Genomic DNA, 18,450 nt, shown 5'->3' with positions numbered 1-18,450 from the left:
AAAGTTGCAGTAAAAGTTTAGTGTTTGTGTTTGAAAGAAGCGCGACTGAACCAGATTTCACTTGGAGCTCCAGATGTGTCTGCAGGAGCCTCACTCAGGAAGAAAACCAGAGAAATGTCGGTGGGAAGTCCGAGGCTGCTCAGACAGATTCAGTTCAGTTTGACACTGGAACAAAACGCACACACACACACACACACACACACACACACACACACACACACACACACACACCAGTTGTGTGTTTGTGAAGTCAGCCAGAGGCTACAGAGGGAGGAGGACGTCACAGACTGAAGGGCATGATGTATGGATCCTCCTGAATGAAACACAACGTCTTCTCTGTTTCCTCTCTGAGGGAAAGAGATGCTGCTTCAGGAGAAAACCAGCCGCAGGACGGTGTGTGTGTCTGTGTGTGTGTGTCTGTGTGTGTGTGATAGATGGTGCAGACGCCCTAAATAAACGTCTCTTCCCACAATTCATCTCTTTTTGCACAACACACACTCATATTCAACAAGTGGATGCTTCCTGTTGGAGACTCATGTTTTATCTTCATCTGCAAGGTCACTCCTCACACACACACACACACACACACACAGACACACACACACACACACTAAAGGTTGGGTAATGCTCGATCAGAACTAGTTTGTCTGGTTGATTCCAGACCACATTCGAAAAATACTGTTTATCCACAGGGTTCGAGTTACGTGGAGCTGATCTCCTATGAAAGCAGTAAAATCACTCAGCTGTGACGGGGAATCATCACTTTTTCAGTGTGATGAGTATTTTTCTTTTCCATTATGATTAACAGGTTAAAGGAAACGTGTTTTCCAGAGGAACTAGGCACCATTTTCTCTCTGAATGACAGTGACAATAACCACGTCAGTCTCTCTGTTGTGTGCTCCGTCACACCTTTTCATATTTAAATTACATAACTGTGGCTGTTAGGAACTTTTCCAGACCCCCACAACTCGAACCTTTTACAGAGGAGGAGACACAATATTGTCTAAATGTGGAGATGAAGGTTTTATATTTTCAGTCTCTCCCTAAAAATATTCATCGGGCTCAGACGACTTCAGGTGTGACTGTGTCAGATTAAACTATACGCTGTGTTTAATATATAAATACAAACAGCAGCAGCAAACAAAAAACTACATCTGTCAAAAATCACACCAAAACAACTCAACCGGAGTAAAAATTCAAAAAGATTTTAATACTGTAAATCAGTTATTTTACACATTCAACGAGAAGCTTTATCTGTAAATGGCAGCTGGAGGATAAGTGCAATGTTGAACTGTAACACTGGCAGACATCTTTGGCATCATGACATTACTGCGAGGACCAAACCTGACCGAGAAACATAAATATTAGTGGAAAATAAATAAATGAGTAGAAAACTTTAGAAATGAGTAATTAATGATATCCAGATGGACGAGGGAGGCTGCTGATGGATAACAACAGAAATTAAAGTGGACGTGATTTTTATTTTTTTTACACATTTCTAGATGATTAGTTTTACATTTTGTTGAGTTTTTAATTCATTCAGTTTTTCCATTTCATTTTTTTCTCATAAGTCCAGTTTGGTCTTCCATATAACAAACTATTATTTACAATATTCACACTGAGAACATTATTATTAACAGGAGTGAAGCACGAATGCAGAACAGGAACCAAACGCAGCTCTCGCAGTCTTCTCTCGGCGGGTGAACTCAGTCTTTACACCCGTAATGAATCAGATGGTTGTGTGTGTGTGTGTGTGTGTGTGTGTGTGTGTGTGTGTGTGTGTGAGAGAGAGAGAGCTGCTTCCTGAGGCCCTGCTGGGGAGTCCAGCTCAGTCCAGCTGTTCTTCACATCAGGCTGCTGCTGCTGCTGCTGTTGCTGCTGATAGACGACGGTGAAGCAGCTCGTCTGAGCTCCCCCGCCCGGCCTCGTCTGGGACCGCCGCCGCGGCCAGCCCGCGCAGAACAGGAAACGGGATGAAGGTGATCCGGGAAGGGAACGGGTCCCAGGACGCCTATGTGGAGTTAGAGGAAGGAGGCGAGGAAGAGGAGGTGACCTGAGAATACTGGACCAGAGGAACGGCCAGGTCCAGGTACTCCTGCAGAGACACAACCAGAGGGAGAATCAGTCACACAGGGCTCAGTTAGATGAACATGACTCGAAGTTCAGAGCGTCCAAGAGAACTTTTTCAGGATCTTTTGGACATTAGAGCTGCAACGATGATCAATTAGTTGTCAACTATGAAATAAAACGCCAACAATTTTGATTTTATATGTATAAATATCGATTGATCAGTCTGAAAAAAAAAAGCGTCCACGTGGATAGCTGATGGATACTTATAATTAATATTAACAACACATTACCTGGTTAGCCATGAGAGACAGAGTGCGGTCTAAATCTTCTACCAGCTGTTGGAAAGTCGGCCTGTGAGACGGGACGGCGTGCCAGCAGTCCCTCATCATCAGATACCTGGACAAACAGAAAACAGTGTTCAGACAGGGAACATGGCAGAGGGGGATTCAGATCTTTTACTTTAGTTACAGTACTGCCACAGTAATATGAAAATACTCTGTTCGTCTCCCCGAGGGGTCACCAGATAAATCTGAGAGGCCGTCAGAAGATTAATGGGACAGGAAAGAAGAAAAGTCCTGAAACAACATCTGTTTCAGATTTTAGGCTTTTTCTCGTTTCTTTTTTTGGTTGTTGTTTCAACTGATTTCACCGTTTACACTCAATATATGAAAGAAGACGACATCTTATTGATGCTAAACATGTCAAGTTTTACAAATACAGTAAACAGTCACCAATATAGGCTACTTCTTTGCTGCTTGTGGAAAAAGTCACCAGACTCCATTTAAAAAACATGCAATTTAGTGAGTTAGGAGAAACTTTATAAACTTTGTGACGCTGACAAATTCTTCATTATTTGGGCCTTTATTATTCAGCAAATGTTCCACATTTCTCTCTCTGTGTGAGAACTCACAGCTCCTGTGTGCACGCCGAGGGTTTTTCCATGCGATGTCCCTCCTTCAGCAGCTTGAAGAGCTCCTCCACAGGGACTCCGGGGTACGGAGACCCTCCGAGGGTGAAGATTTCCCACAGCAGGACTCCAAACGACCACCTGAAGCAGCAGCAGCACACAGAGACGACACAACAACATCTTAACACGAGGAATGTGTCGCATTATGGCACAATAAACATGTATGTTGTTAGATTGTAAGACATTCATAAGCACTAATGAGAAACGTGTTAAAAGTTTATAGACGATAAGAACGTTAATTAAAGTCTCAGGAGTTTGTTATGATTGTTTATAACAGCATCACAAACACATTTATTTAAAAAATGAGACAGAAAGTGAAAATGATGAGATAAATTTCAACCCTTTATCTCATAATTATGATGCGTCTTTGAATTCCTGTCAGATCTGATGTTAATGTGGACTTTTATTATCGCCTTTAATTTCACATTATCAGCCTGATATACAGGATGTCTGTTCATGTGTTGTTAAACTCACACATCACTCTGGTGTGTATAGACGCGGTCGAACAAAGCTTCTGGTGCCATCCACTTCACCGGCAGACGACCCTGCAGGAACATTACAACACCCGTCAGAACACATCTCATTAAAACACATTAACACTGATGTTCAGTCTGTTATCAAAGAGAGTGTCTTACGTTCGTGGTCTTCTTGTAGTAGTCGATGTGGTGGATGTCTCGAGCCAGACCGAAGTCAGCGATCTTCATCACGTTGTCTTCAGTGACCAGCACGTTTCTGGCTGCCAGGTCTCTGTGAATACACTGAACGAGGAGAGGAGGGTCAGAACAGATCGACGTCCCGTCTGTGAGACCCAGAAGAGACCGGGATCCAATCCCACTGTCCCCCTACAGCCTTACACTCATGTTGCTGACTTGCTCAGATTGTGTTTATTTCATAATTTCTCCTGATGATGTTTGAAGTTGATTTTTGTGCTTCCACGTTGGCTGATCACTTTGTTATTTGTCTGTTTTAAGGTTGTTTACTGTTGATACTCTAAAGGCTCTGTGGTGCTGTAGATCCAGAGTCTGCGCAGGGTGTTTTATTTTGAAAATTGACCGGATGCACCACTCAGTTCTGCTCTCTGACTTCCTGTCTGTAGCACTCAGCTCCAACCCCTTCTTAAAGCTGAAATCTTCACTGTAGCTGCTCAGCTAAAACCGTTAGCGTGAACCCCGTCTGAAGTGGCTGCACAAGCTCGACCGTGCGTCGTGTCTACAGCAGACGAGCTGTATGGAGCCATCTGATGTTTCTTTGGTTGTTTATTACGTTTTAACTCAAGTCTCCAGCTGCTTCAGTTGTTCAGCAGAATGCTGCAACTCTGTTTTACTGTGAAGCTCCAGAAATGTTTTGTGGACTACGAGACTTCACCTGACTTTGGCAGATAATGACTGAATTAAATTTATTGCATGAACCGTTCCTTTAACTTCCAAGTTCATTTTCTGTCAAGTCATCACAACAGTGACTCGAGTCGACATCTCTGACACGAGTCGTACAATCCTCCTGAACATGAACATGAACCATGTCCTACAGAACCGTCCAATAAGATTGTGAACTGACCTTCCTCGAGGCGAGGTACGCCATCCCTCGGGCCACCTGGTAGGCAGCCGACACCAGCTCCATCATCTCCACGCTGCCCAGAGAAACCTGCCTGGAGTCGCTCCAGTACTCCAACCCGACAGGCCGACGAGCCCGGAGGTACTCCCTCAGGTTCCCCTGAGAGGCGTACTCCACCACCACATACAGAGGGCCTGACGGAGACACAGCAGGTGGAGGCGTCAGCTTTAACATCCGTACGACACACAGCAGTGCTAACAGACGTTACACATGACGCACGCACTCACCGTCCTGAGTGCAGGCTCCCAGCAGGTTGATGATGTTCTTGTGTTTCCCGATCATCTTCATCATCTCCATCTCAGAGATCAGGTCGGACAGGTCCTTCTCTGTGGCGTCGGCTGAACACAACGAGATCACACGACTTTAGTTTAACGTTAACGCAACATATTTACGTTTCTATTACTGTTTTATATGGAAGAGGAAAGAGAAAAAGGCTGTAGGTGAAAGCTGGATGAACTGAACTGAACGGTGGATCAGAAGTTTTTGTTGTTTTTACACATAAAGACCATAAAAAGATGAAGTATAACTCTATTTTAAGTTAAACTCTCTGTTTTTAGAGGAATCAAGACACTGAAACAAAGTTTAGAAAGTCGTTCTCACCTTTGAGCATCTTCACCGCCACCTTTGTGAGGCGTGTCGGTTTGTTTTTGTCGACTCCGACAGCTTCGGCCAGAACAACCTGCCCGAAGCAGCCTTCACCCAGAGGCTTCCCCAGAGTCAGCCTGAGGACGACACACAGCAGCTCGTCACAAACACTCGCACTCACAAAACTGTGTTTAAACTGTGAGGTTCACTCGTGTAGACGGAGAAATATCAAAGTGTTTCCTTTCACGGAGATTCAAGCGGTACATTTACAACAGTACAATTTTGAGGTACTTGTACTTTACTTAAGTATTTCCATTTTCTGCTACTTCCACTCCACTACATTTTGGAGGCAAATATTGTACTTTTTATTACTACATAATTTAATAACTCAGAGCCAAATGAGTGCATGTTTATGTACCATAGTATACAGTGTATCATACCTGTAAATATATGTATAAGTTACTTTTACTTTCGATACTTAAGTACCTTTAATATCAGATACTTTAGGACTTTTACTTTCACCAAATTAATATGATAAGGATATCTTTACACATCACTTCATACATCACTGGTGAAAGCAGTGACAGGCTGCTGTCGGCTGTCGTACCTGTCCCGGGACAGCTCCCAGACGGGATCGTAGGGGAGCTCGTACTCGGACACGCCGGTCAGGATGGTGGTGGCCGCACTGGAGAGACGAGACTGACGCATCAGACACATTCCAGAGTGAAGAGAGGACGAGGACTCGACCGACACCTGCAGACGGAGAGAGAAGCTGTGAGCGTCTTCATACTGTAAAACCTTCATCAACGAGGAAGAGCTCGACCTGTTCTGTCTTTCATCTTCCTCGAAGTGTGAATGCGTAAATAGACATGAGTTCAGTTTAAGGGGAATTGTCCTCTTGACCCAAATCAGTTTTCTCTAAATGAACAGAATTGAGTTGTGAGTCAAAAGACCACTTTTTGAAGGTCTCGTCTCCGAATCGACCGCATCTTTACTCAGTTTTGTCTCGATCACAGACGAATGTCTCATGCCAACGTTACATTAACACAGATTAAGACTTTTAGTTGTGACGTATGGTGACCAAAACTCAACGTCCGCTGAGGGTGAGATTGTTATTATGATGTCAGGCGACATGACCTCATAAAAGTGTTTTCCCACCTCTAACAAATGTATATCAGCCTGTGTGAACCAATCAGAGCCGCGGCTTGTCTTTACTTCAGAGACAAAACAGGAATTGGACCAAAAAGAGACAGCCGTCTCACCTGTCTCCTCAGAGGGATGCTCTTGGCCAGTTTCTGGACGGCTAACTGGCTGTTGAAGTCGCTCTTCTTCGGGGCGCAGCAGAGTCTGCAGATGACGGCTGTGGCTGTGAGGATGACGATGATGAAGAACCCGAGGCAATAGATGAAGATCTCCAGGTATGTCTGAGAGGGCAGCGGGGAGGGAGGCAGGTCTGAGGAGAGAGACGTCAGAGCAGACAAACGGTCAGCGTCACCGTGAAACTGTCGAGCGTTTCTGCAGAATGAACTGTGAACTCTGACGTACCGTCGACCACAGTGAGCCACGCAGAGTGATGAGACACTCCGATGGAGTTTCCTGCCAGGCAGGTGTACTCTCCAGCATCGTTCAGAGTGACGTTCCTCAGAGTCAGAACCTCCATTTCTTTATCTGTTGTGTTCAAGCCTGCAGTCTGAGGAGAAATGTGAAAAATCAAACGCAAATCAGAGAAACATGTGGATGTGTTCAGTTAAAGGAAAAAGCTCTCAGCTCCAAACTCTCTGGTTCCGACTGAAGGACGTATCCTTAACGGATTATAGCTAAAAAATAACCATCAGACTTTCACTGTATTCAGGAACATAATGATACGTGCACGGCTGCTGGCTTCAGTCCAGACACAACAAACCACACGGCCGAGCCTCTTTGATCAGGACCGAGTGAAACATCACAGATGTGGTTTGAACTCGCTCTGTCAGAGAAATGAAGCCAGTGTCGTGCAACGCAGAGACGGATTCAACCACCGCCAGTCACATCCACATCACGTCAATGTCAGAGGATCACAGCAGACCTCTCACGTGTCGTCATCAGGAAAATCTATTTACTGAAGGGAGGGCGTTTGACGTCCAGTTTGTATCGTATATTTATTATGTTTTATATTGTAGTAGAGTACTTTTACATTTTCAAAAAATACTTCTATACATATACATTCATGAATACATGAGAGGAGAGCAGAGACTCCCATTAGCTGGTTTATTTAGCTACGGTACGTGACACGTTCAGCTGAAACCACAGCTGATTAATCAGTCAGTCATTTTACAGAATATGAATCAGCAACTAATCTAATATTTCATTAATTAGTCAGTCAGTTACTTGGTGTTAATCTAAGTTAAGTGTATGTTTCCATACGAACAGTGACGTGTTCACACAAACCTTGAGGACGAGGACATACGGGTGTCCGTCTGGTCCCTCTCTGCTGCCGTTGACCGTGATGTGTTTGAGCCACTGGATGTGCGGCTGCGGGTCGCTGAACACTCGACACACGAACGCCACGTCGGTGCCGACGACTGCGGTTTGGTTAGCCGGCAGACCGGCCTGCAGGATGGGTCTGTGAGGAGAACGCTCTGGAACAGAGAGTTTCACTCATGTAAACCAGCATTGTTTTCTATATTCTGATATTTTATGTTTAATAATGCAAATACGGCATCATCTGCTCAGAAACGAAACAGCAATGTGAACACTGGATGAAGCCTTCAAAGGTCTTTACAGAGGGAGTTTTGAATATCTCTTTTTATCACTAACCATTAAAAATCTATTTTCTGCTTTTAGTAATAAAATCAACATTTTTCATCATTATTTTCTAACATTTAGACCAAAACACGAACTGATTAACTGAAAACACACAAGTTTAAATCAGACATGTTGGACTTCTTACCGACTACATCCAGCAGGTAGGTGTGTTTGAGACTCCCGTGTTCGTTCTCCACCACACAGGTGTAGTTTCCTTTATCCGATGGAACCACCGACTCCATTATGAGAGTCCACATGTGGTCTCTGATCTGAGAGAGTGAGGACAAAAATCTAATTAAAACATCTGGCTGGGTTTCTGTTGTTTGTCTTCGCAGGAACGATCAGAAACAAACCTTGAAGCCTCCGATTCTTTGGTCCTTCCTGAACTCTTTCCCGTTCTTGTACCAGCGCAGCGAGGGAACGGGATTCCCAACTGCCTGGCATCGAAACTTCACGGTCCTGCTGGCAGGAACGGCGTGGAGCTGCTTCTCCATCTTCTCTGGCATCACCCACTGAGGCGCCATTGCTAACGAGGTAAACATCATGATTACAATCGTCTGTGTTTGTACTGATTTATGTTTGAAGGAACAGAGAGCGAGCAGAGGTTTGAGGCTTACACTGCAGTTTCTCGTTGCTTGTTGACAGCTCATTGGACAGTTTATTTTCCTCTGAGGATGACTCATCGTCTTCTTCGTCTTCAGAGGACTTAACTGCGTCGGCTGCAACACAAATCAGATGTTTAAAAGCTGTGCTGATGTGTGCAAACAGGACCGGAGTCTCAGACAATGAAACCAGCGAGAGGATTAACCTCTGACCTCTGACCCCGGCTCTGTGAACGACACTTTAAGTCTTCCTGCTCTGCAGCCGGGCAGACAGGAGCCGTCGCCACAGCACAGTGCTACACCCAACCACTTCACAGACCTCGCAGACCTCCTCCCTCTCTGCCCCGGCCATTAACAGCACACACACACACACACACACACACACACACACACACACACACACACACACACACACAGTGTGTTCTGTAGTGAGGAGGGCGCTGGGTGTTTTTAAAGAGAGTTGAGACCTCCTCCACTGTGTTTACAGTCACTGTGAATCTCTTTGACTGAGAAAAAAACTTTAACAGCTTAAATTAGTAAAACTTTGTTCACATGCTGCAGCTTGGTTCATCATTAAAGGTGTAGTTTGTAGAAAATGTCCAGAATCTGCTACATGCTCTTTGGTTGTAGTGACGAGCTGCTGTTAGCAAGTAGCTCAGTTAGCTAAGTGGCTTATTAGCTGACAGGACTCTGCCTGGATCTCGACTTTGGGCGACGGGGGAATCACCTCGTGTCTGTAGGTGATTTTATGTAAAACCTCTAAACCTGCTGTCTTGACCAGGACCAGGCCTGTGCAGGACATTCCTAATTCATAATAATTTTATTAATTGATCATTTGTGTTGTAAAACTAGAAAATCCAGGCAGAGGGCTGCAGGGTCTCTGCAGATACGAGACACTAACACGCCTTTTCTCCCCATTCCAGCCTCCCTCTCTGTCTGTTCACGTCTTTTACGTCTTTGTTTTATCTCGCTGTGCGTGATGTGCTCTGATAGGTCGACATCAGTCTGGTGATGTTGGGAAGGCGGCGTGCGATGACGCCAAATAACAATAATCCATAATTCACCTCAAATGCATCAAACGAAAGTAACGAGGCTGTTTGAAGCTGTGAGGAGGAGAAAGTTCAGATGTTTGTGTTCAGATGTGGAGAGGGAAAGTCTCAGAGATACTCAGGTAAAGTTCAGATACATGAAGCATCTACTGAAGTACAGTAATGAAGTATTTGTACTTTGTTTCTTCCCACCTCTGCAAACCAACAGCCCAAAACACAAAGACTCAGAAACGACAAAGAAAAGCAGCTAATCCAAACAGTCAAATATGACGGTGTTTGACAGTTTTGCTTGAAAAATGACTGAAACAATTAACTGAGTATCATAATATTTGTATTAATCCATTAATCGACTCATCGTTGCAGCTCTAACTCCTTCAGCAAAAGAAAACTCGCTGAGTTTACTGTGTTTGTGTCACAGTGAAGGTGAACAGGACACAATACAAACCAGCCATGAGTCATGTGAAGCTGAGCATCCCTGTAAAAACCATCTGTTGTGGTGCTGAAAATATAGATTTTGGTAAATGTGCAGCTTCTGTTAAACACATCAAACAGTTTATAAAAAGACCCGGGTGCCTGGTTGGACTGGGTTTGGTTTTGGAGATGCTTTTTTTTTTTTTAACACAAGAAATGAGTCGAGTTTGTGGCTCTTACAGAAATATTTAACTGGTTTTATCCTCAGTCTCAGAGCGCGGTTTGATCTTAAACGTTCGTTTGAGAGAATAAAACACTGCGAGGTGGGAAATTGAAAGCAGGCTTTGTTTACGCAGCAGAGAAGCTAAATCTGATGTGTTCCTGACTGAGAGAAAAACAAGAATTTACAGGCTCAAAAACAAGAGTATCACGTAGACTGGCACTCAGCTGGAGTCCAGATGGTAGGAACCAAACACACACACACAGACACACAGACACACACACACACACACACACACACACACACACAGAATATAGGTTTATATACATGCACGTGCAGTATGAATGTGTGCGTCTGAGTGGCCGTAACGCTGCAGACTGTGTGCATCTGTTCCTGTGTTACTGTGTCTGGACAGGATGTACGGGCTGTAACCAGCACCCCCGAGAGCCAAGCCTCGGTTTCACCATCAGAACTCACTTTAACCGGTTCGGACGCCTCAAAGCCAAAAACAGCCAAACCTTGAAAAAGTCACTTTCCCATTAAGGGAATTTGCTCATTGGAAAGTTTTTATGAGCTTTTATATAATTCAGAGTCTAAAACAGCCCGATGACCACGGCTGGGAGCAGACATGAAAGAGCCCTCAGACAAAAGAGACGAGGCAACAACACACACACACACACACACACACACACACACACACACACACACACAAACCAGTTAAAAACAGCCTCAAACACACCAGCAGCACCAGTAACATCTGCGTACAGAGGCAGAGGGACACACTGAACACAACGACTGAACCACTTTTGTTTTGTTTTGTTGATTCACATTTTTATATTTTAATTCTAATTAACTAATTAACTAATTAACATTCTCGTTGAGCTGCAGCAGGTGAGAGTTGTTAGTTTGAGGGTTGAGACTCGGAGTCGGTAAAAAAAATACATTCACATCAGAATCTCGACTCGTCTCCCACGATCCAGAATCGATTCACAAATATCAGAAAATCAATTCAATAATTTTACTGCAACACAACAAATACTAGAATTTTGAGGCTGATACTGATATCGATTTATTGGCCAATATTAATTTATTAACATAAACACATAATATAAACAAACAACTCTGATATGGATCTGATGTGGCCAATATATTAACCAACACTGGTACATTTGCGATAACTAATATCTGACATTAATCACATTTATTTCATGACTTTGAGCACGCTCTGAGAGAGTGACAGACATCGGACAAGACAAGCATGGCATCAGTTTTAAAAAAAAAATTTTGCCCAGCAGAAAAAATGCAGGTCTGAAGGGGTTAATGATCCGCCTAACTCTGCCAGCTACGACAAAGAGAGCGCTACAAACACATGAATTGATCTATAAGATGTATTAGCTAAAAGATACTTAGACAGTATTTACTTTACTACAGTAAACTCTTAAATGCGGTGTAATATTTGTACTTTGTCACCAGCTGCAGCTGAAAGAGCGACGACTGTCTCCAGAACATTTATTCAGTAAATTAAAGCCAATTAAAAAGTGTTTTGGCTGCTGCCTGGTTCATAATATACTCTCTGGCGTATGTACACAGGAAACACCGCTCTGTGTGACTGATGCTTCAAAAAATAAAGTTTACTTTTTTCTTCAATTGTCTGAGATACAGTCCAGATCTCACATTAGACTGAGAAAGGCAACAAACCTCGTATCTGAGAAGCTGAACCACAGATTTTTCTGCACGAGAAATTAAACGCAGCAGTTTTATCAGATCTGATTTTGTTCATGTCGATACAAAGTTGTTAGTTTGTTGAACACACAAACAGGCCTGAAGATTAAATTTAAGCTGCAGTAACAATCAGACGAACCACATTTAGATATTTCCTCGTTAAGCTCTACTGAACAGACTTATGACATCTGTGAAGTGTCTTACCTGTGTCTGTGTCCTCTGTGGCCGGTCTGGGCTGAGCTCGAGGAACCTGGACCAGCAGAACCAGCAGGATGCAGGACAGCAGCAGTTGGAAGCAGCGGGGGGAAGACATCGTGTCCTAACACATCAACTTAACTGTGAGACGTCCAGACTGCAGAGACAGAGAGAGACAATAAAATGAGATTCACAAGAAGACGAGACGCTCAGAATCCCTCCTGCTTTTTCCACCGTTTAAATAATTTACTGCAAACTGTGTTTACTTTCAGTTACTGGCAGCCATTTTTCCAAAACACTCAGTTCAACACTGATTTCCTCGCTTCAAGGCAGCCACTGGTTTCCATTTATTTCACAGAGGTGAAGCTGCAACTAACGATTATTGTTATTATTTAATAATCTGCTGATCTATTGTTTTAATTAAAGGACAAATCTGGTGATAATCTTTCAGAAAGTAACTTTTTTAAAATATGGATGGTTTTATAAACACACCTCCAGCTGCATCAATCCGTTTGATAATCTATATATATCATTCATGTCAATAATTCTCCACTTGAAGCATCTTCAAGATGAGACTTTTCTGTTTTCAGTGTTTTTTATCATCGTTAGTTGATTCTCTTTATATTTTTGACTGCTGTAATTGCCATAATGACAATAATCAATAGTTGCAGCCCCGCTCCTGAGCCTCAAGTATCTGAGTGTCATTGAACGCACCAACAGAGACAGTCTTCACATCCGACTAAATAAACAACTAAATAAATAAAGGTAACAGGTGGTAAACAGCATTTGGGTCTTTGCATGTTCCCCCTGTGGCGGACTGACTGAGCTTCACCGGCTGCTGAGAAAATGACATTAAAACAAAGCGGACCAGCAGCCGGATCTGTTTCTGTTCACACTCCTGCAGCTGTTGCTCCGAGCAGGTGAGGACGTGATGATGTGGACTCATAAACCTTTGACACCCACGGTCACCTCCTCCTCCCCCTCCAGCTCACCTGTGACTACTAAATATCTGCCAAGTGTCAAACAAAACAGAGCAGCAGTAACTCACACATGCAGACAGATGTGCACGCTGCCTAAAACAAACACCAGCAGACACCAGCACCATTTGCTGCATGTGTCACCGTGAAGGTGTGAAACAGACTCTGGTAAATACATTAACTCTGTCTGGGAGCTGCAGAGACAAACACAGCCTGAACTGTGACGGTACTTTTATAATGCTAACATCCCAGCATTACTTTTCCATACATGCTAGCGTTACTTTTTAAATCCCAACATTACTTTTAAAATGCGAACATCACTTGTGTGAGGTTTATTTCAGCTCTACCTGTACAGCTAACTTCCTTTATCATCACTGTGTCATGTTATCTAATCTAATCTGAAGCTAATTGGTTTATTTCTAAATCCTGAACATTTATAGTCTTGTTGTGGCGTCTCTGATGTTTTCTAGGCGAAACCGGTCCACATAACAAAAGAAGAGCAGCAGATGTAACGGTGTGACTCTGGAGGAGAAGTTAACTTCAGACGGATGACGACGTGAACACTGAAGGAGTAATAAAGGACATTAACTGCAGAAGGACACTCATCGTCTAATGAGCCTCGTTAAAGAGATGGACACTGGTTGGCTGACATCACTGAGCCCTCAGCCTGTACTGTCCAGCTCTGATAGGCCGACGTTACAGAGGACAAGTGCTGGTACCGACACACCGAGTCTGTCCTCCAGCGCCACGCTGCACACGGACATGTGAGCAGAGCATGTGCATGTGGTCGAGGGTGGCGTCGCTGAGTATGATGAGCATAAAAGCAGAGCAGCGCTACGAAGACATAATTAATACGTTACACACACACACACACACACGGAGCACGCACTTGGACGCCAGCAGTCTCTTAAATTAATGAAGCTTTTTGTGAGCATTAACGAGTTTTATGTGCTGCACACAAACTTCATGTTGACAACTTGTTTTACAAACTGGCTCAAATGTTAAGAGCTCATCCAAAAGCACTCTGGGTGAAACAGTGTCCTCCCTCCCTCCTGCACATAATCATAATCAGCAAACACACTGCATCATAATGAAAGGATGGATCAGCTCATCGCAGATATCACTGTTGTTGTAAACATCAGACGATAAGTGAGAAAAATATAAGAGGAGAGAAGAAACGTTTGAGCCGTCTGCTCACCACACATCCTGTCTCAGGCTGCAACTAAAGATTATTTCCATTATCAGTTTATCTTCCTGTGATCTCCTCAACTAAACAACTTATTGTTTGATCTGTAAAAAGTCTGAGAAATGTTTGTGACGTAGGACTGCAGCTCATGTTTGTTCTCATTATCAATTAATCTGCCAATTATGGTCATAATCGTTCTGTCTACAAAACTGTACAAGACAAAAAAAAAAGCTCTTCATTTTCCCCTGAGCTCAAAGTGACGTCTTCAAACGGCTTCTTTTGTCCAAGCAACAGTCCAAAACTCAAGGACTCTTCATTTAATGTCATAAATGACAAAGAAAAGCAGCAAATCTTCACATTTAAGAAGCTGGAACCAGAACATGTTCAACAGTTTTACTTGAAAAATGACCGAAACAATTAATCAGTTATCAAAAACGTTGAGCCCAGTTTTTGGGGCCGATGTCGCTATGAGGGAGTCAAAAAATCTGACATCAATAAACAACTTTTTTTTTTGCATTTCTGACAAAAGCATGTAATGGAGACAGGATGTTTCACAGTTTAACAATATGAACTCAAAGTCTAACATCACATCACAGACCTGAAACAACTTCATTTAGCTTTTTTAACTTTATTGTGAAGGTTATAAGAAATGAAACGTGTTTGTGTGTGTATAAGCGGAGACACTTTATTAGAGGTGATTCTTCGATAGTACTGCAGGGACCAAGACACACCTTTGAGCAGGGAGCCCAGAACCGAGCAGAACCAGGCCGGGCAGATATGATGGAGAACAAACGGCTCATTTCAGCAACGATTAAATTATCGGCCAATGTGAATGTCAATTCCTGGTTTCTGTCCTCTCTGACAGTAAACTGAATTTCTGACATTTTATCAACCAAACAGCTAAAAACACACTCGACAGATTAATCGACAGTGAAAATAAATCGGACCCACTTCAGAGTCATTTCACTGACACGAGCTGCTGGTATCACTGAGGAGACAGAACATGGACGTTAAGAGCATCAGACTGCTCGCTGACGTAGAAGAAGGATTACAGATGCATTTACACCGTTTCAACATCTGGGCTGTAAAGACTCTCAACCCTCCTCCAGAGGTGGTTTGAACCATCGGACGACACACGAAACGCTGCTCTGATGCATTTACATTTGACTTTTATGTGATCGGATATCTACGTGGGCATGAAGTCAGCGTCTGCGCACAGACTCACACTAAAAACTCTGCTGTGCTCCTTTACAACTGCTCTCCCTGTCCTTTCCCCTCTCTGTTAAACTTCCCGTGCTGAAGCCTTCACCTACACACCAGATTCTGCAGCAGGCCGGCAGCTCTGAATACTTGTCATACTAACACACCAACTACTGATCCAACACCACCCAGCCAGCCATGCATCCATCCATGCATCCATCCATCCATCCCAGCTGAAAAACATCCAGTGAGAGCCAAACAGGAAGAGAGACCCTGCTGATTTGGTGGTAGAAGGCTGTAAACCTCACAGAGAGTTTATTTAAAGGGGCACGGTGGAGACAGAAGAGGTCGGGGAGAGTAACGGGAGGTGAAGGACCAGGAGACGGATGTATGAATAAGAATAAATTAATATTATATTTAGATGATTGGTCTGGAGGTGTTTGGCCTGCAGGAGTGGAAACGTGAGTCAGACTCTTCACACACACTCCACATATTTCATCCGTCCAGCGTCAGACACCACGAGTGTTGGTGATTTAACAGCCTACAGACAGATTGTTGTCAGATCACTGTGACAGTAACCGTGAACTGTAACAGTCTCATGAACGCCGAGGCTGCTGGGAAGAGACGGGGCAGCAACATGAAGCACAAACTGAGCCTCCAGCACAAGATGGAGCCACTACATCCAGCTAATAGCAGACTAATACAGTATTCAACTCATCTGGAGAGTATTCATAGTAATGAAGGAGGCATTCTGATCAGTTACTGAGGAAAACGCAGCATTACTACTCTGTGAAAATACTCTATTACAAGTAAACATCCTGTACTACTCTGTGAAAATACTCTATTACAAGTAAACGTCCTGTACAGATGTTTTGTTGTGGATTAAATTACTCAGGTAAATAAAATATTCAACATAAGCTGCTCCGACCTGACCGACAACAGCAGTAACATGTTATTAATGTATAATAAACTACTAATATAACATTTAACTGTGGTTATTACACTCATAACAGACATTTTACTGCATTATGTACTTTTACCTAAACAACACTTTCAGTGCAGGATTACTGCTAATGGAGTATTTGTATAGTGCTTTTTTACTTTAAATCAAGTACACAATCTGTGTACTTTTGATACTTTTCTGATAGTATTTACATACTTTTATCTTAATAACATTTAAATGCAGCACTTATACTTGTAAAAGTACCTTTTCCATCACTGGGTCGTAGTTACAACTATTTACTCGGGTATCATGTTATTAATGTATAATAAACTACTAATATAACATATAACAGTAGATAAAACACTCACGAGACAGTTTCTGCATTGTGTACTTATACTTTTGGGACTGTAAGTACATTTTGCTTAGATTACTTTTAACATTACTTGTAATAGAGTATTTTTACAGTGTGTTATTGATACTTTTCCTGAAGTAAATGATCTGGATGGGTTATTTCTCTCTTTCACTGGCTAACTACAGCAGTAACATGTTATAAATGATTAAACTAGGTTAATAATATGAAGTTAACCGTAGATATTAAGTTAAAACTCACATGAGACATTTTTACATGATGTACTCTTACTTGTGATACTTTAAGTACATTTTGCTGATATACTTACAGACTTTTACCTGAGAAACAATCACCATGCTGCACTTTTACTAGTAATGGAGTATTTTTATTGTGTAGTATTTCTACATATTCTACTTTAAAAGGATCTAAATACGTGTTTCTCTTCCACTAGTGTTACTACTGATAACAACAGTAATATGTTATTAATGTATAATAAACTACTAATATAGTAGATGCAACACTCAGATTAGACATTTTCTGCATTGTGTACCTTTACTTTTGGTACTTAAAGTACATTTCCCGGATAATACTGATGTACTTTTACCTAAACAACACTTTCAGTGCAGGATTACTGGTAATAGAGTATTTTTTCGGTGTGTTACAGCTACTTTTCCTGGAGCAAATGCTCTGGATGGGTTATTTCTGTCTTTCTCTCAACAGTTTGCTAGCTTAACTTCAGCAGCAGCATGTTTTAAATGATTAAACCGGGTTAATATGTGGTTAAAGGTTAAATACTATATAAAGATACACAGTTAAAACTCGCATGAGACATTTTTGCATCGTGTCGTTGTAAATAAATGTAGCTAAGAAACCATTATTAGTGATGAAGTGATTTTTTAATGACTTACTTTAACGTAGCTTTACTTTAGCTAACCGTTAACTTAGCTAGCTAACGTTACTTAATTAGCCGAGCGTTAATGAGTCTGAAACTTTTCCCAGCACACAAACCAAAGTGTCCCGCAGACAACCAGCTTCAATAAACTGTCCTGTTGCAGAGAAAAACACCCGCAGAGGAGAAAGCAGCTAACAAACCGCCGCAGTTCACGGCAGAGACGCTGGATTCAGCGGTGGAGAGACTCACCTGGATCCGCTCGCTGCTCGACCCGGGGACGTGAAGTCAAAGCAAAACTTCTCTGGACTCTTCAGACTTGAAACTCTCGTGTGAACGTGTTTAAATGACTCACACACGCTTCAGCCGTCCACGATCATCCCTACGAGCAGACCTGAAGCCTCGGCGGCGAAACTCCGAGCGAGCCCTTCGCTCCCGGAGAGGAAAACGTGGGAAAAGTGGAGCTCATTGACGGCGTCGACTCCGTCCGCACTCCGGCAGGAGATCCGCCTCCAGGGGGAGTTTCCTCCGACACGCAGCTCAGCAGTTCACCCCCAACTCGATTAATACCTCCGTGTCATCGATTCATTCACTCCATTATCCGTCCGAGTGGCGCAATCCTGCCCTGTGAGTGAGTGTGTGAGTGTGTGCGTGTGTGTGTGTGTGTCACCTCCCCCTCCTCTTTGTCTC

General features: G+C 43.0%; 1 protein-coding gene across 1 annotated transcript; it reads right to left on the bottom strand.

Annotated features, from left to right (window-relative positions):
• Positions 1-1,189: 1,189 nt before the first annotated feature.
• LOC311275337 (fibroblast growth factor receptor 1-A-like) lies at positions 1,190-18,450 on the bottom strand. Its single transcript, XM_084383800.1, has 17 exons — positions 18,013-18,450; positions 12,226-12,373; positions 8,635-8,736; positions 8,371-8,543; positions 8,163-8,286; positions 7,661-7,851; positions 6,779-6,923; positions 6,496-6,686; positions 5,841-5,986; positions 5,249-5,370; positions 4,876-4,986; positions 4,592-4,782; positions 3,673-3,795; positions 3,512-3,582; positions 2,981-3,118; positions 2,361-2,466; positions 1,190-2,095 (listed from the first exon to the last, which is right to left on the bottom strand). The coding sequence occupies exons 2-17, from the start codon at positions 12,332-12,334 to the stop codon at positions 2,012-2,014; spliced, it is 2,127 nt and encodes a 708-aa protein (XP_084239926.1). The 5' UTR covers positions 12,335-12,373; positions 18,013-18,450; the 3' UTR covers positions 1,190-2,011.

Source organism: Pagrus pagrus (genome assembly GCF_965226575.1).
Source record: "Pagrus pagrus genome assembly, chromosome: 19".
Classification (NCBI taxonomy): Eukaryota; Metazoa; Chordata; class Actinopteri; order Spariformes; family Sparidae; genus Pagrus; species Pagrus pagrus.
This window is presented reverse-complemented; position numbering and strand designations above follow the sequence as displayed.

Excerpts from the sequence above, each read along its gene's own strand:
- LOC311275337 (XM_084383800.1), bottom strand. The coding sequence starts at position 12,334 with ATGTCTTCCCCCCGCTGCTTCCAACTGCTGCTGTCCTGCATCCTGCTG. Across the intron at positions 4,783-4,875 it reads GGGAGCCTGCACTCAGGACG|GCCCTCTGTATGTGGTGGTG; the intron begins GTGAGTGCGTGC and ends TGTCTCCGTCAG. Across the intron at positions 3,119-3,511 it reads TATACACACCAGAGTGATGT|GTGGTCGTTTGGAGTCCTGC; the intron begins GTGAGTTTAACA and ends CTGCTGCTTCAG.